Source organism: Chamaea fasciata, unplaced genomic scaffold (assembly GCF_029207755.1).
Source record: "Chamaea fasciata isolate MVZ Bird 193981 ecotype frontalis unplaced genomic scaffold, bChaFas1.0.hap1 SCAF_2, whole genome shotgun sequence".
Classification (NCBI taxonomy): domain Eukaryota; kingdom Metazoa; phylum Chordata; class Aves; order Passeriformes; family Sylviidae; genus Chamaea; species Chamaea fasciata.
Window position 1 is genome coordinate 52,208,359 of NW_027094087.1, and position 23,891 is coordinate 52,232,249.

Here is a 23,891-nt window from a genome sequence, read left to right on the forward strand (position 1 = left end):
CGGCGGCCCGGGGAGCGGCCGCCATGTTCTCCCCCGGGGAGCGGCGGGAGGGCAGCGCCGCCCGCCATTGGCCAGTTCAAGCCCCGCGGCCGGGCCAATCGGGGCGGCGCCGGGCGATTCAAACGCTCGTTGCGCGGAGGCTATGGCGGCGCGCGCGGCTCCGCAGCTCCCGGCCAGCCGCAGGTCTGAGCCAGCATTCCGCGGTAAGGCCCGGGCACCGGGCGGGGACAGGGACACGGAACTCCGGGCACCGCAGGGCACCGGGGGGGAAGAGCCGCGGGCCAGCCGCCCGCTCGCTTGCCCGCGCAGGGCTGAGCGCTACTGGCCGCCGTTGCAGCCTCGCGCGGCGGATGCGGGAGAGCCGGTGCGGGAGAGGAGCCGGTCGGTCTCTCCGGACGGTGGGAGGGGAGGGCAGGCGCTCCAGGCGAGGTCGGAGACCGGGCAGGTTTTGGTAGCAGCGCTCGCTGTTGTGGTCTTAGAGCTTGGGAGTGGCCGTACGAGACTTCACCCTCCTTTGGCAGGGCTGGGGCCGGTACGGATCCCACCCTATCCCCTGCTCCAGGTAGGGCCCCTGGGCTGGAAGCCTTCCCTCATGCCAAGCGGCATGCCCTGAGGTCAAGAGCATCCTCTTGAAAGCAGCAAGTGCGGCGCCGACCTAGACCCGCGCTCCTGTGCTTATTTACTTTCTGACCAGTTCGGCTTCTGCAAGCTAAAGGAAGGAGTCGCTTTGGTGGGGCTGTGCTGTTTATGCGAGGGGCGGTGAGAGCCGGTTTTGAAGCAGAAGGTGCTGGGAAGCTCTGGGATGCACGCCGGGCTCGCTGCCGTGCAGCGGCTCTTGGCAGGGGCACCGCTGCTGTAAGAGCTGTGGTAGATCCTTCAGAAGCAAATGATGGACACTGCTTTCTGTGCGCTTTGTCCAGAGAAGGGCAAGGAGCTGGAGCATAGGCCCTATGGGGAGCGGCTGAGAGAGCTGGGGGTGTTTAGCCGGGAGAAGAGGCTGCGGGGAGACCTTTTCACTCTACAAGTGCCTGAAAGGAGGGTGGAGCCGCATGGGGACCGGCCTCTTCTCCCAGGTCGTGCGTGACAAGAGGACGCGGTCTCAAGTTGTGCCAGGGGAGGTTTAGGTTGGACTTTAGGAGGAATTTCTTGACAGAAGGGGTGATTAGGCATGGTAATGGACTGCCCAGGGAGAGGGTGGGGTCACCATCCCTGGAGGGACGGTGACAGCTGTTCTTAGGGCCTTTTCAGGATCACTTCATGCTGGTATCAACACTCCCAGTAGTTGTAACATTTGCACGGATGTCCGAGTGACAGTAGAAGACAAGCAAATGATTTTACAGATGGTCATTTGGGTTCATGTGCCTGGTGCTTTTCATGTGTGCTATACTTGCTACTGCCACAAGTGAAAAGTGTGCTTACTGACCAACAGTAACTGTGAAATACTGGATGGGCATACAGAAGATAACAGCAAGCCTGACTTCTTCATGTCACAAAATTGTGTTTCTTTTAGTTCAATAGAGTAAAGCAGCCATTTTGTGTAGCTGTGAAGTTACATTCAATCATCCCTTGAATATTGCCTTTCTCAAGAAATGTGAGAATGTGTAAGACATTGAGATGTGAAAACAGAAGATTTCTTAATCCATAGTGTCTATATTTTGTAATGTCTTGATGCTTTTCTAACTGCTTTTCCTTCTTGACTAAGAAAGTTTAGCATCAATATATTAACTGAAAACGTAACAAGTCTGTCTTTCTTAAAATCTGCTAGAACAAAGACGACAGAAAGTTGAAGAATATCTATCAAGAAAGAAGACTCTTTCTGCTGTACCCATTCAAGAAGATCAGAGGTCGATCAGGTAGCATTTCTGCTATGGCTCACATTTGTTTATTTTCATATTCACTAATATTCCTTCATTTTCATCTCATCTGGCTTCTGTAAGATCTTTTGATGCAAAGATACTGCTTGCTAATTAGAATGTTCATTTTCAGTCACATGCAGTAGAGCCACATCTCTTACATAACACATCACAAAGCACCTGGGGAAGGGTTTGGATTTGTAACTTTTAACTGAGGTGTTTTTCTTCTGAGTTGCCAATACTTTTCATAGTTGCTAGGAGACACTACTGGTCTTGGTGGTTTTGTAGTTTTCTGTGTAGTCTGGTGCCAGCTCTGGTGCCTGACTGAAGGTTTTGGAACCTGTCAGTGTGGCAGGAACTACATGTCTTTGTTCAGACTTGCCTCAGATGGTCTGGGCTCTCATGACTGCAGTAGCTGAGCTTCAGCTTCTTGTCTTATTCCCCCTTTCCCCTAAAGTGCAGCATTTAGAAACTTGACCTTCTGTAGCAGATGCATCAGACAAGTTGGTGCTCATTCTTAAACATGACAAATTACACCATCAGTAAATTTCAATCTGTTAGGCAGTTCTTTATGGTGTAAGAAGGATGTTTTGCAGCCTGGGTTCTGATCAGTGGTTGCTTAACCATTTGTTCTTGCTAGAGGAATAGTGCAAGCTAAACAGAAATGCTTCAGTATGAGTACATTCTGCAGACTGCCAACTGAAACATGTGAACATCCTCTAAAAATACATTCCTTTGTTGCATGATTTAAGATGTCTCTCTTTTAATTTAAGCAGTAGCAGAACTAGGAGAGTGACTACCAGTAAACTGCAAGACAAGTTACAGCTCCCAACATCTCCCAAGCCAGAAATGGTAAGTTTTTGACTGATGCTTAAATACTGATGGCACTCTGTTTCTATAGCTCCAGCATTCACTTACTTAAATCTATTTATGTTTTATGACTTTCAGAGCATGAGAAGTTTGCAGGTGCAGAAATGTGCTTTGTTAAAACTTCATTTAGTCACTGCTTCTTATATACTTTTTGGAAAGCTGTCACAGTAGGAAATGGATCATATTGATATTCAGTTTGTACCTAACAGGAGAGAAAGTTAAAGAAGATACCATTATTGCTGAAATAATACTTAAATGTTAACAATATTTCTCAAGAATCTCACAGTGGCTTTTGATACGTTTTGAGTCTTTGGGGAAGTTATTTAAAATCTGAGTAAGGTCTTCTGTCACAGTAAAAAAGCTTACTGTTACGTGAAAGAAAGCCAAACTGTTAACAAAACGAACTGTTGAGTGTGTATGTTTTTTCAGTGATGTGCTGGCAAAACTAATGTAATCAGAAGTAGATGCCAATACCTAATCAGAGTTTAAGGAAATGTGTTCCCTGTATCATTTCATGTCATTTTCCTGTAGTTAAGGTGCAAATGGTTGTGTTGCTTAGAAATAGCAAAACAGAGATTCTTCTCTAGACCTATTCTCAGGGAAAGGTGAGGAAAAAATAGACATAAGACCTGTGTTCATGTTAGACAGTTTAGAGTTATGGTTTTAGAAGATTTGATATGTGGAATTATTTGAGGAGAAAAGCAAAAAACTTCAAACTTCAAAACTGAATGTTGAGAAAAATTGCAAAACTGAGAACAAGTGTTTTTTTAGAAATTTCCTGAAGGGACATATATTTTTCTGTATAAATGTCTTGTGTGATTTAAAGTTGAGTTAAGCTACATAGTTTCCTGAAATAACAGTCCTCACACTTAAACTCTAGTTATGCAGGCTCTGTCAAATCTGACTGTTAAGCCTCAATGACAGACCAGGAAATTAGTTTTCTCTCAGGTCAAGGGCATCTTCCTTAAAGTCTGCTCCTGCAGACTTCCATGTGTTGTTCAGATGTTTTTTTCCTGCCTTTGGATATTTCACTCCTCCAAAAGCTACTGCTTGGACAATGCTGAATTAGTTGCTGTAGAGCAACTTGTTTGGAGGAAAAGACTAGATTCCATTTTTCATGAGGGGTTGTGCTGAGAACATATGGCTGAGAGTTTCAGTAAAGCCTTGTAAAACTGATTGAACTGTTCTCAACTTGCAGCATCCTACATCTCAATAGTAAGAAAAATTCTCTTCTGGTAACATCTCCGAGTGTCCTAATTACTACTTTACTTGCTACCTTGTGTTAGTAGACTCTTCACTCTAAGTGGAGGAATGGTGCTGTCATTAAGTGATGAGGTATGCAAACAAATACTGCTCTTCACTATATACAGCCTAAGCAAGTTTCTACTTTATAACTCTTCTAAGGAGATAATTTGGGCAGTTTAAAGCCAGCAGTTGCTTTAAGAGTTTTATTCCTTATTTCTAAGGCATAATTTAAGCAATTTTAATTTTTTTATGTGAATTCTGCAGTAATAGTTGACAAATAATCTACTCAATATTTATACATTACTTCTGTAGACACCTTTAAACTGGCATTTACTGTTAAGCACTTTAGTCCTGTAAATCATTGGAAGCCTCTTTGGAAACAAGTAACATGCAGCATGAGCATACTTCTAACATTTCCATGAATTTGCTTTTGATTTCAGGAAAATAAAGAGAATGCTGATAAAGTGTCATGGGACCAATCAATTGTAAACTCAGAAACAAATGTTACTTTAAACTCTTCTATAATCCCACTGACAAGTTACGTATCAGGGACAAACTGTAATGTTGAAAATCAAGCTCCAAATAATAAAGTCATTGATATAAAAACTCAGCGTGTATCACTTAGCAAGGCCATCTTGGAATTAAAAAAAATTAAAGAGAGGCATTTGACAGCAGAAAAACAAAATGCAAGTATCATCATACCAAAGAAACCAGCTCTTGGCAGATATCGTGGCAAAGTTATCCAATCCAAGATAAATTCTTTCTGGAAAGCAGCAAAAACAGAGGGGGAAAAGAGTTCTTTGCCAGAGAAGAAGACTTTTCCTTCTGCCACCAAACAAGCAGCAAACTCTTCATCCATGAAAAGCTGTAACGCAGTTCTGAAGACCATCAAAGTCGCAAACAACCCTAAGTCTGTAAAATCAAATGGTGTCCTGTCATTGCACAGCAAACCACCTGACAAAACTGCGACTAACTCACAGTCTGGTCTGAAGAAACAGCTGACATTTGCTGTGGCACCAAAGAAAGTAATAGTCCCAAAAGTGCTTGGTGGAAGGGGACCACAGCCACTGAAGGCTGCTTCTGGCAATCCTGAGCGCAAAGTGCGGGGTGTGAAGAAAAGTGCAGATTTTTGTGAAGATGCAAGGCCAGAAGCTCCAGCAAAATCAACTTCTGTTATTCCTGGTACAAAATCTGGACAGAATTCTAAAACAGATGGCAACAGAAAATCTTTTCTGCCCAAAGAGACAGCAGAAGAAAGACGGTAACTAAATTACTGTTGTAGCTTACTCTTGGAAGTTATTTAGGCCTTTTCCCCAAGAATATCTAGTTTGATCTATTTGTTGCTGTATAGACTCTGAAAAACAGAGAACTAAGTGTTTGGACTTGAGGCCCAAGAACAGCAGACTAAAACTTTAGGCTTAAACTGAGAAATCAGGATTCAATTGCAGGAGCTCTCCAGACTTACAAGTTTTCCCATGCAGTTAAAAAATAGACGTTGGTGGAGCTGTTTTTGTTTGTTTGTTTTGTTTTGTTTTGTCTAAGTTTTGTAACAGCCTTAAGGATGACAGATAATCCTGTAAATTAATTTCACGTGCATGTCACAGTTAAAATGACTGAGGCAGGCTGCATATAGGCAGGACCATCTTTACAGACTGAAGGAGAGAACTTGTCAATGATGTTTTTCAGTTTGGTGAGTGCAGCATAGACAATAGGGGGGAATATGATTCACAGTCTAAAAGTTATTTAATATTCCTCATAGAGCTCCTTGAAGTAGGTCACGTTTACTAAAAATTGATGGTCTAGGGGTGGGGTTGAAATGGAACATTAAAACTGAGTTGCACTTCACATCAGTTTCAATTTTTTATAAATTGTGTGATAGGGTTGTTTTGGGCTGTTCTCCACACATTGTCTTAAGATACTAGTTTCTAGTTTTCTGGTTTGAAGTGGGATGGAGGGGAAAGGTGACACAGATGAATCATTCAGAAGCTTTTATTAACCTCCTTTTGAAAACAAGGATCTGTAACCTAAGTCTCTTGTTGCAGCTGGAAGGGAAGAGATTAAAGTGTTTCAACGTGGCTGATACCTAAAGCAGACACTAGTATGTGTAGTTCTGCAATTTCCATGCAGATCTAAAAGGCAGCTTTATTCCTCTTGGGATTAAAGGAAGAAGACTTAGACTACCTGGAAAGTGTATCTTGGCATGACTTATCCTAATTAGTGTCAATGTAAAAAAATGATAAAACATCTGTCACTTCAGCTAATAACATTCCTAAATGCAGAGCTCGCCTGGATGAATGGAGGGCATCTAGAGGAAAAGTGATGAGACGACCTCCTATACATGCACTTCTGGGACCCCAGTCTAAAGGTGAAGAATCAGAATTGTCTGCTGCTGATACAGAAAAGGTCAACAAGACTCTGAGTGAATGCCTGCAGTTATCAGAACAGGTACTTGGACCCTGCTTACTGAGTTCTATCATATAGGTCCTGACAACACAAAAATCCTTTGGGCATGTTAGACCCACGAAAGTGAGATACAGGAGTCTAATTGTTCCCTAAGTTAAGCAATATCATAGCTTTTGTCAACAGCTGAAGAAATTAACCTTTACTAACTCACTGAGCTACTGAATAAGTATAGGCAATAGTGGTAATAATAGTAATTGAACTATAATGTAATGAGAGAGCTAGAAGGAACCTAAAACAAGTTTGCATTTCCAGAAACTTGTCTATGCTTCTGAAAAAGTCTGTTTGAAGTATTTCTGAAGGTGCCTGAACATCTTACTATCCCTTCTACTTCCAATAGTGTATAAATAATTCTAATTTTGAAGAATAGGTGAATAACAATTCTTCCAAAGAAAAAAACCCCTTGCTTTCTACTTCAAAAGCAGCAAACTACAGCACCTCAATGTGTCAGATACACTTAAACCTCTACTTTTTTTTGACTTTAGGGACATCAAGGTGATGAAGTACGTGCCACGTTGGAAGATCTGATACAGAGCACTCCTGGGGTTAAAAAGCTTTCGAAGTATTGGATCTGCTGTATGCGTCTTGAACCTGTGGGCCATCTTGGAAAGCTTATTGCTGTCTTTGAGGAGGCCATTTTGGCAGGAGCAGTGGTAAGCAACTTTTCTTAAAATTTGAGATCAACAATTAGGCATGAAAGTATGGCATGTAAAACACAACTGCTTCTGATTGTATTAAATACCTTTAGTAGTAGGAGGAGAGCCACATTACCTACCTGACCATAAAAAAATGGATTCGGTTTGCTTTGTAACCACTGTAGGTACTACTTTGCATAAGAAAGGTTTCGGATCATCAAATTGCCATGTGATCTTCTGCCTAGAAGAAATTAAGGACTGAGATTTCTAGTACTACTAGAAACCCAAAATAGAACTTATTTTTATCCTTACTGATGGACTTCATTTCTGTGCTTTCATATCAGCAAGATTTCAGGGCATCAAATACTGAAAACAGAGGATTCACTTGTGTTCTGACTTGAGTCTGAACAGCATTAAATAAAGGATTTGTAATATGAACATCATGTGGCCTTCTCCACCTCTCCCTGTAACTATTTAACAATCAAATAAGCTGAAATGATAATTCATTTTGGAATTGTTTTTCTAAAACAGTACAACTTTTTTTTTTCAGCCCAGAGAGGAATTGCGACACACACTAATAGATACAATCAAAAATACTGAAGGTCTTTTTAACTCTGACAATGGTAAGTCTGAGTACTCTGTTCTAGTTATATGTTTGACTTGACAGGCAACACAAACTGTTTAAGCTATCTGTACTGATATAAAATTTTAATTAATGGAAATTTTTCCATGATCATTTTATACTCAATTGTCTTTGAAAACAATCTTGGCTAAACGAATCCTTTTCAACAGTGGACATGTTAAAATGATTGGAGATGCTCTTGTATTCAAACTTGTTGTTTAAACTTTATTAAAGCTGTGTTGTCCAGCTGATAATCAGAGTAAATAAAAATACTCTCATGAGCTAAAAATCAGTGCCTCTGACACAAACTCCTTCACTATCAGAAGCCTGGTTGTGTTATGGCATAGTGTCAATTAAAGGCTGTAAATATTCTAATTTTGGAAGTAAAGTAGCCAGAAATATTTCCATTCAATGTAACATAAGCTGACAAGTATCTGAACCCAGAAACTGGCTGAAATACTTGCGGAGAATTGCTGCACTTGAAAAGGAAGAGAATGACTTCTCAGTATGTGTGTACTTAGCCTGAGCTTTCAGGTTGCAGGTTCTTGAAGGTGGCTGAAATTATAAACCATTTAAATTGTTGTGGATCAGACTCCAATGCATACTTAACTTTTATTCTCATGTAAAACTCTAAGATTCCAGGTATCTCTCTAAAAATGTTCTCTTTAGTTGTAACTAATTGCAGGTGTACTTTCTTCAATGTACTTTCATTTTTAGGGGGAACTGTGATAGAAGCTCATTTAAGTGAGGTGATGGAAGTCAGCAAGGAACCAAATTCGTCTGTAGAGCCAGTTCAGGAAACCTTTAAAGATCTCTGCCATGATGATGACCAAAAAGAAGAGAGTGATAATAAGAAGGCAGAGACAAGCAGTGAAGTTATCAAAGAAGAAGAAATTGATTTAGACTTAAAACCAAGAGGAGAGATCTTGCCAAAAAAGAATAAAAAGCACAAGGCTAAAGAACGGGCAAAAAAGAAAGGAAAATGTGAAAAAGAACAGAACGAGGATGGGATAAAAAATACAGCCCAAGCAATTAATTCTCCTGAGAAGGAGAATGAGACATCCTACTCAATGAGATACAACCCTCCTAGCACACCATATTTGGAAAGGTGAGATTACTTCAGGTAACCATGGAGAGTCTCTGGTGTCTGGAGTAACTGTTTGTGCCCTGTTAAAACAGGGAGGCATTGCATTTATGAATATAAAAAGCTCTCAAGAACCACATTTTTAGGATTGCTTCCTCTTCCTTCAGAAGAAAGTATTTTTAAGTAGGCTTCTCTATTTACTCAAACTGGTTTGCTTTTTGAATGGTTCACTACAGAGTAACCAGACTTTCGTGGCAGAGGCCTAAATTCAAGATTTAGGATTCCCTTCCACTGACAACAGGGCAGTAGCAGTTCTACACTGAGCTAGGTAAAGAGAAAGATATCTCCATTCTTCCCCTTTTCAAATGTAGATGAGGTGGTACATCATATAACACAGAATTAGTGAACAAGATGTAACTGGCCTACAAAGATAATTTTATCTTGAGGCAAAAACCTGGGTAGTAACCTCAGTACAAACCAACTAAACTTAATTTTTTTTTTTTTGCCATAAGTTTTCTTCAAAGATGGTAGACTTAGGAAAGTTGTGCTCAGCTTTGGTATCTGATGGAGCTGGAGTCCTGACAGCTGTCCACTGTCCCTTGCAGCAGGAAGAAAAGTTCCCCCTGATGGAACGGGAAAGAATCTTTATGAACTCTTTTCAGGAAGTTTTCAGGGTTAAAATATTTTGCCCAAGAAAAGTTTTACATTTGGTTTTAACTGAATGAATGGGAAGGGGACCTGTTTCCTTTGACTATGGGAATGGGGAAGAGTTGAACAGGAATTGTGACTTGCTGTTTCTGCTGGTTGCTGCAGAGGTAACTTGTATGATGAAGTGCCTATGTTTAGTGTTTTTTGTGTGATTTTTTTTCTTTTCCTAAGTGTGAAGATGCATCCCGAGGCAAATGACAGCAGTGCTAAAGATCTGAAAATTGTGACTCCTTTGCGATATTCTCAACGCATTCGGGAGAAGATGTGCAAGCTGCCTGATGCTGTTAAAGATCAAGATCCATGTGTCTCTTCACTTGAGCAGCTGGGAGACTTGGAATCAAAAGCCACTGTATTGATTCACAAACAGAGCAATGCCCTCCTAGAAACAAGCGCTGAAATAGAAGAGTGAAAGTAGTGCTACGGCTACAGGGCCGGTTAAAGATTGGATACATTTTAGGGAGAGTTGAAGGGTACTTATTTTATGCAGCTTTGAGAAAGGAGCTGTCTAAAATTTTTGTGGACTGCCTGAGTCACTAAATAAACTTTTTAAGTTTGTACCTTTTCAAAATTGTAACAAAAATCTGTCCTGGTTTAAGTACTAGACTAAGCATTGTTGTCTTTTTATTGCATGTTGATGACCCAGTGTAATGCTTCATGTTAGTAGTTGATAGTAGTCTATTGCTAATACCTACTATGTTCTTGTTGCACTTCCTTTGCATCCCTTAGAAACACATAATCTTTTAGTTTAAGAAAACAAAGTAATGTAGGCGTTCCAGTAATGCAATGTCTACTCTGACAAGATTTAGCTTTGAAAACTGAAGCCAGCTAATAAGGAATGTGCTAAATTTAAACTGCTGTATCTAGTTTTAGGGCTGCTTCAACAAAACAGATCTCTTTAGTTACTGAGATTTGTTCATTATCAAATAATCCTAGATGAGGTCTGATACACTACTTACTAGGTGACAGTTTTTATGTCGGTTTGTATTAGTCTATACTATGGTGTACTTATTAAACTCTTAAATTTAGTTGTGTTTGTTCTTTATGTAAAGGTTAAAGCCATTTAGTCTGTCCTTGAAAGTGAGCTGTCAAGGCCGAACACAGCCATATCTCCCACGCTGCTGTGTCTGAGGCGGAGCAGCAGTGCCGGGCTCTCCCGGAGGGGCGGGGCGGGCGGGGCCGGCGCTGCCGCCTGGGCTCGGAGCCTGCGCCCTTCTCCTTTCCCCATCCTGCCCCGGCCGGGTGCGGCCGGCGCTTTGTGCCGGCGTCTTGCCGCGGGTCTCGGCCCGGCCCGCCGAGGTGAGTCCCCAGCGGGGCTTGAGGGCCTTGGGGCGGGCTTGGGCTGCTCCTCTGCAGCGTAAAGGAGCCAGAGGAAGCAAAGAGCTCATCAAGCCCTTAGAACACCGCGTGTGCACACAGTGCGCTGAGGATGTTTGAATTGTGGATAACCAACTTAAAAGCACCGAGGTTTTGGAAAAAGGATAACAGCCCCCTGCTGGACGAGATCCTTCAGGAGATGTGTTTTTTGGTAGGAAGTGGGGTCCTGTGTGAGTTTCAGCGGCTGTGGGAGCTCTCCAGGGGGCTGGGGACTAAGCTCAATAGTGGAAGTAAAGGACGCAACCTCACGCTGTGCCGTGGGACTTGGAGGTTGGACATCAGGAAGATTTTCTTCACAGAAGAGGCGATTAGACTTTGGCATGGGCTGCCCAGGGCGGTGGTAGAGTCACCATCCCTGCAGGTATTTAACTGGATGTGGCACGCAGTGCCGTGGTCTAGTTGACATGGCGTTGGGTCAGGGGCTGGGCCCAATGACCTCAGGGGTTTTTTGCAACCTCATTGATTCTGTGATCCGTAATACAGTCTGAATGTAGTGATAGGACGACTGGGAACTTTGCAAATGTATGTGAGAGAAGGTTTACGCTAGACATTAGGAAGCACTTATTTACTGAGGGGTTGTTGAGCGTTGGAACAGAATTCTTAGAGAGGTGGTCAATGCCCTAAACCTGTTAGTGTTCAAGAAACATTTTCCCGATGCCATTGTCATGCTAATTTAATTTTGGTCACCCCTGGAGTGGTCAGGCAGTTGCACCTGGTGACCATTGTAGGTCCCTTGCAACTAAAATATTGTATTCTATATCTTCCAGTTCTTGAAGTCTTTGCACAGTAACTTCTACCAGTTTGATCCTGCTTATGCTGTTTTAGGTGACAATTGTCACTGGAAGCTTTAACCTTGTTGTTTCTATTATTATGCCTATGAGTTTTCTTCAGTGTTGTGAAACCACCTGCAGGAGTGCAGGTAACAAAAAGAAGATTCAAAGTTATAAGTCTATAGCTGACAGTTTTGAAGAAATTTAGCATTTTGAATTTTTAAACATGCAGAAATAGCACAATAATGTTTCAAGCTGTACTCCCAGAAGGCCTCACCTTCAATAAAATCAAGGTAACAGTGCAGGGAAGTGTGTCATGGTAATGCTGGGCAGTTAGGTACCCACATTTATCACCCCTTCTTGTTAATTTGTTTGGATCTTTTCTCATGCAGGTTATATTAAGAGAAAAAAATTTAAAGTGTTAAGATTATGACAAAGTTTAGACGATAATCCTGTGAATGAAGAAAAGTGTTGGAACTGGATTTATTAAGAATGGAAGGATACAACGTGTTGCAAGTATTAGGAGAGGGATCATTTGGCAGAGCTCTCCTAGTTCATCATAGAATCAGTGACCAGAAGTATGTAATGAAGGAAATAAGGCTTCCAATGGTAAGTGTGACACAAGCATCACCTCACCCACCACATTAAAAAAAAAAAAAAAAAAAAAAAATCCTGATTCTGGGTGTATTTTTGAAACTGAACACTTTTGCTGAGATTTTTGTGTATTAGACAGGTGTGTGGTATGGTTACTGTATAACCACATCTTGAGCTGATGTTGGTACTAAGTGAAGTGTACGTGGTCAGATTTTGGGATTTTGGGAAGTGTAGTAGGTATACAGACGCTTATAATGAAATCCCTGTTCCCCCGATGCCCTTGGCTCGATTGCTGTTGTTTTCACTCAAATGCAAATTTCATCTTCAATATCCAATGAGGAAATTAGTGTCATATTACTGCTGGTAATCAGCTATTTGCGTTACATTCTCTGCACTCAGCTAAGCTAAAAGTCACAAAATGGGAGGCACTGGCTTTCTGAGGCCAAAGCTCTGCTTAGACCTGGGCACTTGGCTTTATATTGAATTCATGCAGACTACCAACTGTTTCCAAGTCAGTGTGTGCTGCTTTGTTACATAGTTCTGCACTTTTAAAATAGATAAAGGCATTAATTGAAGTAGGAAAAGATTCTCTTAAATTAATAAAAAACCCCAGCAAAATGCTAAGTGCCTGCCCCACAAACCCAAAGAAATCTTCAGCTAGTAATAAACCATAGATTAAAAAAATGGGGCTTTTAAAGTTTCTAAATTGCTTAAAATAACTGAAGAACAATTCTTAAAAATACTTTTCTTTGGAAGGTCAGACACTTTGTGTGGATATGTGAAAATTTGTTAGTGTGAAATTTATAGTAAGTGTATTTATATTTTCAGTCTTCATCTGGTGTAGAGAATTCTAGGATGGAAGCTGTTCTTTTGGCTAAAATGAAACATCCAAATATCGTTGCCTTTAAAGAATCTTTTGAAGGTAAGTATAAAAATTTAAATTCCTTCATTTGTTTGAAGGTGCATACTCCTCAGGGACTGAGATCACTTTCTTTTCTGTTTATAGTACGTATTATAAACAAAACACATGTTTATTGTAAGATAACACATAGCATGTAGCTGGAGCTTTCTAGTAAAAAGTACTACTTATAGTAAAAAATCAATACATATCCTGCTAATGAAAATACTAATTATTCTTAAATTGCCAAAAATATAGCTGATGGGCATCTGTATATAGTGATGGAGTATTGTGACGATGGAGATCTAATGCAAAAGATTAAACACCAAGGAGGAAATTTGTTCCCTGAAGACACGGTAAGAAAAGACATTGTTTTGAACCAAGGGGGCAGGGAATCCTTTTCCATGTAAACTGAAGCATGCTGCATAAAGCAAATTAGAGATATCCAAACATCTTGATGAAACAAAGTAACTTATAGGTGGAATTGGAGCATTACTTCTTTTATAGTTTCCAGCAGATCAAAACAAGAATTGGACTGAAAGGAATAACAAAAGAAATTCCTGCTTGTATCTGAAAATTGTTCAGGTAGTGTGAAAACCAGTCAGGTTTGTATGCAATTGAGTAGGAATTTTACACAACCTTCAGGCAGAATTTAAAGCATAGTAAGAGTACTGCAAATGAAAAGTGAACAAACCACTCTGGTAAGATAAATAAAGCTAACCACGAGAATAAATGCCTGCTTTTTTATGTAACAATTACATGTTTAAACATTCAGTATGTGCTAACTCCTTTTACCAGAGAAGCTATAAAATTACTTAGGAGAAGGTTCAAATGGACATTGTAGTGAATAGAAGCTACTTCCTGCTGCAGTTAGGAGCCTTTGTTAAAATGAAAGGACCAGAAACCTGAACTAATTGAATATTTAGAATTTCTGTGCACCTTTAAGAGCTTTCTTTTTTACTTAGAAAGGAATACATTTCCTTTTAGAAATAGTATGTTATTACCACAGGAGTTTTGGTTTTGTTACTTGGTGGTTTGAGGTTTTTTTCTATTTGCTGATTTACTGTGTAACTTTAGTTAACTTGTTTATAAAATGGCCATCTGCTAAAGCACCAGGTAGAGATTCCCCAGCTTCATTATTGCTATGTATTATTAGAGCTTTTTGGGCACAGGTAGTAAACATTCCTTCTGCCATGTTAAAATATAATTTGTCTTGAAGAACTCAGTCTTTCATGCTGGTTGGAGGCTGTTATGCTGGAGTCTTAACTCCCAAATGTTCTGAATGCTTTTGTTCTCCTATTTTTTTTAATCTGTTAGTAAAGTATTCATTCTGTTGAGCACTGAGCTGTTATAACTCTGGCTACTCTTTTTCAGATTCTTCACTGGTTTGTGCAGATGTGCCTGGCTGTGAAGTACATTCATGATAAACGTGTGCTGCACAGGGATATAAAATCCAAGGTGAACAAAGCAAGTTTTGTTGCCATTAATAAACTCTCCTGCATGCAAAAGTTAAACCCCCTATTTCATAATTTCCCGTGACTGCTAAGTTCTGTGGTTTTTATTTAGTCTAAGAATATCATGTAAATGAAATTGTTGAGGGCATGAGATGATGTAGCCCTGTGGGTGTAAACGTAGATATCTAAGTATAGCTATATCCTTCATATCCACACTGCCAATAGCACCAATTGGTTATGACAGACTGCATATAATTTAAAAGAATTACAGAACTATTAGAAAAGTGTATGGATTATGCAGTTTGCAAATATCTTCCGTCACAATTTTTTCTTTTTCACTCTTCCCTGTCAGAAAGAGGGAAACTCAGAAGAAAGTGGGCCCTTGGTTTGAATATAGCATACAGATTAAGGCAATTTTAAGTTCTTATTCTTCCTCTGCTACTGATGCTGGGGCTTTAGGCCCATAAAGCCTTTCTGTTTTGATTTTTTTGGTAGAAGTGTTAGGAGAGACAAGTGAAAAGGAAACACAAAGATAAAATATTAGAAGTGGTTATTGCTCTTGTTTTCTGTAAATCCAAACTGCAGAAGTGATTTGTAGAAGAACATTTAAGTGTGTTAATCTTTGCTCTTGAAATGCAGAATGTCTTCCTCACTCAAAGTGGAAAAGTCAAATTGGGAGATTTTGGATCTGCACGCCTTCTTGCACAGTATGTGGACATCCCAACTGATCTTAGTGGTGTCAAGTTTTATTTTACCATTGCCAAATAGTACAGAGTTCACAAACCATTAGTTCTCACCTGGCATTTCTTCTTTGTCGTTTCCTTAGTCCGATGTCATATGCTTGCACGTATGTGGGAACTCCTTATTATGTACCTCCTGAAATATGGGAGAGCCTGCCATACAACAACAAAAGGTACTTGTGTTTTCAGTGGTCACAAATAATGCCTGACTGATGGATGGGGTTTTTGTTGCTGTCTCAGTCTGGCTTTGTGGCTATCCATATCTGTTTCGGGGAAGATACCGAGCTGAGGAATATTTACAAAGATGTAACTACTTTTTATTTCGAGGTGATAGTGCGTAAATTCCTCTTTGCTTAGGTAGCTGAGAGCACAGTATCTGTAGTCCTAGAAGTCTGAAAGCCAGTGTGCAGACCTCCGCTTGTTTGGGAGAGTAAATGCACACATACAGACATACATACTAAGTGTGTATGTGTGCACAAACATAGGTATGTGTTTGCATCTTTTTGCTGGTCTTATTTTTGGGGGGATGGTTGGTTGGATGATGGTTGATGGATCGTTTTTTAAGGTCTTCATGCCAGTCTTGATAATGTGGGGATAATAGCATAAAATGGATTACTTAGATTTGTAGAGCCCAGTTATTCTGGTCCTTATGCAGAAACTGTGATTGATTTTCCAGGAGAGGTAAGAAACTTTCTACAGTTCAAGTTGTTTCTTGCAAGAAAGGCTTCAGTTGCTTCTTGTGCAAATGGCAGTACTCACTTGTGGTGGAAAATGATGGAGTTTTTTTCTCAGTAGGAGAATTCTTCTTGGCAGGGCCAAAATTCCAGCTCTCAGAATTTGGATTTTATGGCTGCCATTTGATGTTAAGGGCCATAGAATACAAAGGTTTTCAAGTGCAGGAAGATAAATATTGTTGGAGCAAATTTCTTAAGAGAAATCCTAGGAATAAAAAGCCAGTTACAACTGTATGACAGTCATCTTTTTTTACATCAGGGTAGGATAAAATAAGCAAGAACATTTCCACAGGAGAGGTTAAACCTATAATTGTATTGTCTTTTATGGTTACTTACATGTTTTTTAGCTTATTCAGCTCAGTTATGTACACAGATGAAATCTCATGCTTTTAAGCAAGATACTAAATTGTAATTTCTGGCTCAAAATTTTTCATCTCTCCCTATATCTACAGTGATATATGGTCTCTGGGGTGTATTCTGTATGAGCTGTGCACTCTAAAACACCCGGTAAGTACAGCTATATGGCTATCAGAAAAGTTCTGGAATTCCTTGAAACTTAATTAGCAGTTTGCTGTACTGTAGAGTTGACTGAAGTGCTTGCTGCTGCTTCCAAAAGAGGGGAGTATTGCTCCACCCTTCCCATGCCTCCTCCACTATGTTTCTCTTTCAGCAGTTCTTGGGACCTGCTGGACCCTTCTGCAGAAGACTCTATTTTCAAATTTGTTAGAAAACGGTTGGTTTTTAATTAGTTAATTTTCCTCAATATCAGTGAGGTGATCTGAGTCTTTTGAGTCCAGCAGCTGCTAGACTGGTTCCAAATACCTGCAGTTGCAAGAGCATTGTGATTTACAGGTTCAAGATAATCCCAGGACATGGTGACAAAGACACTCAAAATCTTTGCTAATGAAAATAAATTGTGTGCAAGTACAGCAAAATGTAGTAAGCAATAAGCATTTTTGTAGCCTGCATCACTGATACACCTTTGCTTATTCTTCAAATCAAACAAGTCACTGTCCAAGCACCGTTCTCCTGTTGAAACAATGGGGACCTTGATGAATGATTCTGTCTTTCTGTCATTTCTGGGACACTGTCTTTTACAGTGTTGTATGTTTCCTATGTGTTAACATCCTCTGGCTTCCCTATGCAGACACAAAGGTAAAATGAGAGCCCTTATCAGGACGTTTTTGTTTTGCAGGAAAAGGAGATCCTAATTGAGTGTCATTTTGTCTTAGTTTTTTTATAAGTAGCAGTTTCCTTCCATTGAACTAATACTGTATCTTGAAATCAGAGAACCACAGAATATTCTGAGTTGGAAAGGACCCACAAGGATCATGAAAGTCCCAGCTCCTGACCCTGAAAAGGACAGGCCCAAGAATGACACATATGCTTGAGAGCATTGTTCACATCCTGTGTATCAACAAAAGGTTCTCCACAGCTGCAAGTGCTAGCTGTGCGAGTGTGGAAGTTTATACTGATGTGACAGAGTGATAAGGGAGCCTGTGCACAAGGGATGTGTTAGCTTGAGTAGGTCTGTGGCGAGTCTTTGGCAGTGTCACAGCTATTGAGGCAGAGCTCAGAGCTGGGATTCTAAGGAGGGGAGTATTCTTCCCTTATTGGCAGTGTTGAAAAGTTATGTGTCTGGTTTGATGTGATGGCCACGTATGTTCTTGCATCGTCTCTCAGAGGTGGTACAAAAAGATGATGCTCCTCAGGTGCTTGGCACCCTGCAGACAAGCCAGCGGGGCGAAATCCAAGGAAAATTCCTGCATGGGAGCTAGAAGTTCTCAGACATTAGATTTGCAAGAGGATATTTGTGCTTTTACAGGTTACTTTTGATGGTTTTTTTTTTTTATCAACATTTGCATATTTCCTAGCTTACTGTTTTTACTTTTGCAGTTTGAGTCTGATCTCAAGTATATGGATTGATGAATTTGATTTCTATAAAAATTAAATTTGAGCCATCATATATTTATAGGGGTAATTCCTATCTGCTTTTCACTTGTAGAAGTTGTCTTAAATTATGTCAGCTACTTTTCACCTTATGCTTCAACTCTGTCTTTAATATTAGTTTATTTTTAATGCAGTTTCAAGCCAGTAGCTGGAAACATCTCATCCTTAAGATATGCAAAGGGTCCTACGATCCACTTCCATCTCACTATTCATATGAGCTTCGTTACTTAATAAAACAGATGTTTAAGAGAAATCCCCAGGATCGTCCATCAGCCAGTACTATTCTTGCAAGAGGTTGCTTAACCAAACTTGTGAAAAATTGCTTGCCTTCTGAGGTATGGTATATTCTTTGTCTCTAGATTTAAGCAATGCTATTTACACTTTAAATTCTAAATCCTTTTCATTTGTAATTTGTTATTGTATAACTGTAAAATGTAGCGTGGTGTAGGTCCTACTCTAAAGGCCATACAGTTGGTAGACTTTCCAGCATACTCGAGTTTTTAAAAGCATTTCTTTTGAAAATTGAAGTTGGATATTGACCTGATGCTGATAAAATTGGATATTGTTAGCTGGATCAGTGCACTTGTATAGTAAGTCTATTTTTAACAAATAGTATATGCAATAATTTGAACAAGTTTAAAATTATACTTCCATCTCTTCACACACATTTCAGATGGCAAATGAGTTTGAGCAGGTGTTGAAGGAAACCAAGAAACATGAAGGCAATGCAACAAGACAAAAGGGTAAGTCAGTAATGTTTTTGTTGGTGTAAAGAATGACAAAATGAGTAGGAAATATAAGATCTTAAATATAGCTATGAAACATAAGCATTATATGTCCAAATCTACTTTTAATTGTTTCAAAATCTAATATTGAACTTACATGGAAAAATGCTTGAAGAGTGTAAATTCTATTCCAACATAAGTAGAGTGCAAAGCTGCAAGATATGTAAGTCTTAAGACTTGTGCTTGAAAAAAACTTTTCAGTTTTAGAATCAGCAAAACTTTTAACAGTGGCGTGTACTTTAAATATGACAGTTCTTTCTTTCCCAGAATATGGTGAAGCAAGTTGTGTTCATTATTTAATTTTTAGAGAGAGAATGTGGACTATTTTCTTCTGCATAAATTTAGCTACACCACAGTTAGTGCCCATTAGGAGGGGAATAGTAGCAGGACTCTGTTGAGAATGAGCTCTGTTGTAGGAAGTGTGAAGAAGCTGTCACATAATTGTCATTGTTTGTTTTAGTGTCCTTGCTGTCCTACCTCTGGCATACCACTTTACAAATGTTTGCTAAAGGTGTTAACTCTTGGATCTTTTTGTTAATGTGTCAGGTAGTGTCATGGCTGGTGGAAGTTCAAACAGTAAGACCAAAAATAGAGTAAGTATTCAAATAGAAATATAACGCTTGTATTTTAGTAATTTAGAATATTCTGTATTATAGAAAAGTTTTTACAGAAAATTATTCCTATGCTAAACCATAAATCATCCTATTAGTGTTCAAATTGCAGTTTTACTGCTGTGTTTCCCACCGCACTTTTTGATTCTTCCCATGTTTAGTTTAGTTCCAAAGTGGGTTTTCTTATAACCCTGTCAAAATAAAACCCAAGCAAAGAAACTTCTCTTGTCTTTCTAATTTGTTTTTTTTATACTTCAAAAGGTTATCCATTTTCTTTGCTTTTGGGACACAATTAGAACTGGCCGCTGTAGGAATAGTCTAGTCTGGACGTAGTTCTCACCAGGTTTTAGGGCCCATGGGAGATTTCAGGAGAGGAGAATTATGTCACACACAGGTGGCCAAGATGTCCCCTATGGGTACATTACCTTAGCCTGACTCAGCCGTATTCAGAATGTTTTTAAAAATCATGTTGCCCGGGGGCTTATCTTTTTTTTTCTTTTCATAGACCTGTCAATCTGTGAAGTTTAATATTTGGGTGCGTCTTGTTTTCCCTGGGAATGTGAATAATTTATATTGCTTATGTTCTTAAATGTAAAAAAACTCTAAATGACAAATTTCATCAAAAACTGCATATGTGCTTAGTTTCAGAAACTGGGGTTGTCTGTCATGAGCACACTGTGAAATAAAGTGCAATAATAGGTAGTATGCAATTGCAGTTGGCTTCACAATGTTAGTGGTTTAATTTTCACATCTTCTAATCTTTAGGCCAGGTATTTTATAGCAAAACTGAAATAATTAATGTCATGTTAATATGACTGCTTTGTCTTTCTTGACAACAAGGGTAATAATTAATACAGTCTTTACTCTTTTAAAAAAGCAAAGGGAAGATGAAAGTAGCAAGCATAGCCACTTAGAAAGGAAAAATGCTGAGGATTTGCGTGAAGGCACAAGGGAACAAAGGAAATCTTGTCAAGAAGGTGAGTTTTACAGTTTTAAGGCTGATGCACTTCCTTCTGTGTACTGGTATCTGCATGTCAGTGATACAGCCATTTAAATAGGTGGCTCAAACTAATCTCAGGTAACTTAAGAAAACTGTGCCACTATCAGTTACTTCTGCGAGTACATTGATCCATACTGCTCATCTGAGATTGGAAAAAAAAATTCTCAAAGTAACCAAAAAAAAAGACTGTTCAAAAACATTTGAATAGAATAAATGTACGGGGAACACTTTCTGGTTCAGATTTGCACCCAGAGAATCAAATACCACTGCTAGTTAAGTGATTCTTGGTACTACTTGGCCTGGACAGAGCAGTCTGGTCATGGAATCAAGTTAGATGCTGGTTATCACGGGGTTTTTTTGTTATGATTGCAATATCAGCTTCTGCTGTCCTCCCAGGAAGTACTGATCTGTCACACGCCCACAGGAGGCAATGGGAAAAGAGGCTATCCAATACTGTGCTGGATGTCCTGGAAAATGCGTCCTTGCTTTCTTCCAGTTTTACACGTGAAGAGACTGAAAGTAAGATTTAAGTAAATGTGCTTTTAATTCAAGTAATGTCAGTGATTCTTTACAGATTATAAAAAACAAAACTTTACACGGCATGTTTAAAATTACATTAAAATAATTGAAAAATATTTCATTAATGAACGCTCAAAAAGCTCACTGTGCCAAAGAGAATTTCTTTGTGTTTTTGTGTGACAGGAGGATTGCAAAGAGTGATGAAACTGACAGATAACATTAGCAACTCTAAAACTGTAATCATCACTAAGAAATTTTCCTACAATCCTCCTTTTAATACATTTGTGGAGGTAGCAGCGAGGAATTCATTTGTTGCAGAATGCAGCCACCTGTCTTTCAAGTACAGCATGCTATTGGGAGCATAAAACATCTACACCTCTACTTCTGTTGTGATTTAACACACATGTTAAGGCCAGGGACAAGGATTATCAATGATGTACCTCAGATGTGAGGCAGAGACTTTTCTTTCTTTTGATTGAAAGCTTTTGATTAAAACACTTATCATGAGGTTTCTTCTGAGAAAGGTTTCAATTTTAAAATGCCCCACACTGATGCAATTGTTAAAATCATTTAATGTGATTCTGGATATGTGTTCTGCATAAATGTGAATAAATGCTGTGGAAATAAATAATCATGATATGAGTAGTCAGAAAATTCCCAAGCTGTGGTAGGAATGTTACATGATAATTATGCACAGGGCAAGGGAGGTGGACAGAGGAATGCATCTATTTAGGTGTTCTGCTATTAAAAGGTAGAGAAACAGCCTCAGGCTTCCTTTTGTGAGACTTGCAGAGCCACCGTGTAAGTTTGCAGAGACTCTGCCTCCTCACACCCCTCAGCCAGTTCCTGTGGGCTCCCTGGCCACAAGGAGGTTCCACTGTTTCCTCACGTTGTTGAGAGGACAGTGGTGCAACAGATGGAGTTATCATGACTCTTTTCTTCCTGTTTCTCATTTCTCTCTTGAATGTGATGTTGAATGTCATCCACACTGCTAATGCAATTTTATGTAAGTAGCATTTATGAATGATTTTATACCCAGGTGGTGGTGTTATAAACTACAGTGAAAATAGGCCACGGAAGCAGTGGAACAAGGAGCCCCCTCAGACCCTGATGGACATGCTCAGCAATGCAGATGTCAGCTTAGCATTTAAAACATACACAATTCAAAAACCAGGTAAATCCTTGTTATCTGGAAAAACATTTTTGCAAACAAGTTTATTAATAAAAGCTTTTTATTTTTTCGTACATAGCTCCTGTGTATGCTGATCATTCGCTTGAGTTCATATCACAACAGGCTACTTTTTGGGGTTTTTTAAGTTTACCAAATGAAACGTGTACTTAAAAAAGCCAAGTTTGGAATTCATGAGTGGTTGTACATCTCCATGACAGCTCTTCACTTGCAGCTCAACAGCTGAATGAGGTTGTGACAAAACACAAATGCCTGCTATGTTCTCCCTCCCACTGAACTGTGGGGGGGGTGTGTTAGGGAGATGCAGGAAATGCACTGTAGCCCCATCAGGTTAATCCCCCCTCACTAAAGCAGTGGTGCCCTGGTTTGAGGGCAGGATGGTCAGGTGGCACAGCTGAAGACAGCTGTACTCTACAGATGTTCACAGTCACAAATACTTGTTCTGCGCTTCAGTTGCCTTACTAGTTTATCTTCCCACCTAAAATAAGTAACAACTTATCCTGGAATACTGGGGATGAATTAGAAAGACTATTTTGCATTTAAATTCTTAATAGTCTTACTTTTAAAATTCAAATATTTTGATGTATATAAAATTTCTAATTTTTATCTTTTCAAAGCTTCTGAAAACATATTAAGAGGTCCACTTTCTGATGAAAACAAAGCATCCGATGAAGTAGACGGTGAACATGAAGCTGTTGTCATAGATTCTGAGAGACTTGAACCTAGATCTGATGAAGATGACACGTATGTCCAAATGATGTCCTTGCATTTATGTTTTCTTTGGTTCCTCAAAGAGATTTTTCCGTAACAACATTCCCCTGAAGAAAAAATAGTATTTTTCTCAGTATGTAAATCCATCCCTCTCTTACATAATGAAATTGAAATTTAGTAGCATTTGATATCTTACAAAGTATGAACAAAATTGCTGTGATTTTTGGATGTGCGTATGTTTTGGGGGTGGATCTCAGATTCTCAAAATCTCAGTTTGTGTTTATTTTTGTGGCATCTAGAGATGACTACATAGGCCTGTATTGCTGCAGTTGAGTTGCAGGCTGTCAATTATCAACACATTTGCAGTTTCTTAATATATTAATTTGTCTTTGCTTTTGATGAAACTTGCTTTTGTAAATTTCATAGAGAACATCTATTGGTTCTTAAATCACAGTGGGGCAGGAAGTAAGTATCTTGTGCTGATATTTTTAGCATAATTTATCCTAATTACAGGGTAATTTCTTTTGGGGAAAAAAGCAATTAAAGATTTAGAAAGTTGTATTTTGCTTTTCAAAATAACATTATTTGAAATCTATTTTTAGGGACTTTGAGGAAGATGACCCAGACTGGGTGTCAGAACTGAAAATGGTATTGAAACAGAGTGGCTGAAAATTTGAATTTACTTGCAACGAGTGCAGTTAGGTGTGCTGGATCCAAGTTGTTGTTAATAATTGGTTATTCATTAAATAATTTCAGTCAAAAAGATCTGAGTGGGTATGTTTTCTGTATCACAAAACCAAGGATGGAAAATGCAAAATAAACTTTTTTAGAAAGAGCGCTTTCAGCTAGCTAAACAGGTCCATGTATTAAGTATATTTGGAGTTGGTGATAGCTTTGCAGAAATGCTCAGTCAATTTATAACGTTGTTCAAATTGTCCTCTTGTCATATTCAAGGAGATGGTGTAGCACCCTGAGAAGGTGTAAAGGTGTTTTTCCTGAGTACCTAATGAAATGCAGCATTGTGGTGGGTTGATGCTGGGTGGATATCAGGTGCCACCAAAATCTCTCTGTCACTCCCCTCCTCA

The 23,891-nt window shown here is 39.4% G+C and overlaps 2 protein-coding genes across 6 annotated transcripts; both read left to right on the top strand.

The window, feature by feature from the left end:
- Window positions 1-112: 112 nt before the first annotated feature.
- On the top strand, window positions 113-10,502 carry CKAP2 (cytoskeleton associated protein 2). Of its 3 annotated transcripts, none has more exons than XM_066176095.1 (9): window positions 113-203; window positions 1,766-1,853; window positions 2,630-2,705; window positions 4,409-5,229; window positions 6,248-6,413; window positions 6,914-7,081; window positions 7,614-7,686; window positions 8,403-8,793; window positions 9,649-10,502. In XM_066176095.1, exons 1-9 carry the CDS (start codon window positions 143-145, stop codon window positions 9,884-9,886), a joined length of 2,082 nt encoding a protein of 693 aa, XP_066032192.1. In that variant the 5' UTR covers window positions 113-142; the 3' UTR covers window positions 9,887-10,502. The 3 variants fall into 3 exon arrangements, with proteins under 3 accessions (XP_066032192.1, XP_066032193.1, XP_066032194.1); XM_066176096.1 differs by having other exon boundaries at window positions 131-203; window positions 2,627-2,705; XM_066176097.1 differs by lacking the exons at window positions 113-203; window positions 1,766-1,853; window positions 2,630-2,705 and adding an exon at window positions 3,970-4,058.
- A 195-nt stretch (window positions 10,503-10,697) lies between these two features.
- On the top strand, window positions 10,698-23,556 carry NEK3 (NIMA related kinase 3). 3 transcript variants are annotated; one of them, XM_066176099.1, is made up of 16 exons: window positions 10,698-10,773; window positions 12,014-12,230; window positions 13,044-13,137; window positions 13,372-13,469; window positions 14,488-14,571; window positions 15,207-15,274; window positions 15,394-15,480; window positions 16,494-16,548; window positions 18,126-18,326; window positions 18,665-18,734; window positions 19,323-19,369; window positions 20,265-20,364; window positions 20,784-20,906; window positions 21,946-22,080; window positions 22,713-22,839; window positions 23,409-23,556. In XM_066176099.1, exons 2-16 carry the CDS (start codon window positions 12,114-12,116, stop codon window positions 23,473-23,475), a joined length of 1,473 nt encoding a protein of 490 aa, XP_066032196.1. In that variant the 5' UTR covers window positions 10,698-10,773; window positions 12,014-12,113; the 3' UTR covers window positions 23,476-23,556. The 3 variants fall into 3 exon arrangements, with proteins under 3 accessions (XP_066032196.1, XP_066032198.1, XP_066032197.1); XM_066176101.1 differs by lacking the exon at window positions 10,698-10,773 and adding an exon at window positions 10,824-11,002; XM_066176100.1 differs by lacking the exon at window positions 10,698-10,773 and having other exon boundaries at window positions 11,815-12,230.
- Window positions 23,557-23,891: the final 335 nt, after the last annotated feature.

Bases quoted from the DNA above. Each gene is read 5' to 3' on its own strand.
- CKAP2 (XM_066176096.1), top strand. From the start codon at position 143: ATGGCGGCGCGCGCGGCTCCGCAGCTCCCGGCCAGCCGCAGGTCTGAG. The intron at 204-1,765 runs GTAAGGCCCGGG...AAAATCTGCTAG, and splicing joins GTCTGAGCCAGCATTCCGCG to AACAAAGACGACAGAAAGTT. The intron at 2,706-4,408 runs GTAAGTTTTTGA...TTTTGATTTCAG, and splicing joins CATCTCCCAAGCCAGAAATG to GAAAATAAAGAGAATGCTGA.
- NEK3 (XM_066176099.1), top strand. From the start codon at position 12,114: ATGGAAGGATACAACGTGTTGCAAGTATTAGGAGAGGGATCATTTGGC. The intron at 14,572-15,206 runs GTGAACAAAGCA...CTTGAAATGCAG, and splicing joins ACAGGGATATAAAATCCAAG to AATGTCTTCCTCACTCAAAG. The intron at 15,481-16,493 runs GTACTTGTGTTT...CTATATCTACAG, and splicing joins CTGCCATACAACAACAAAAG to TGATATATGGTCTCTGGGGT.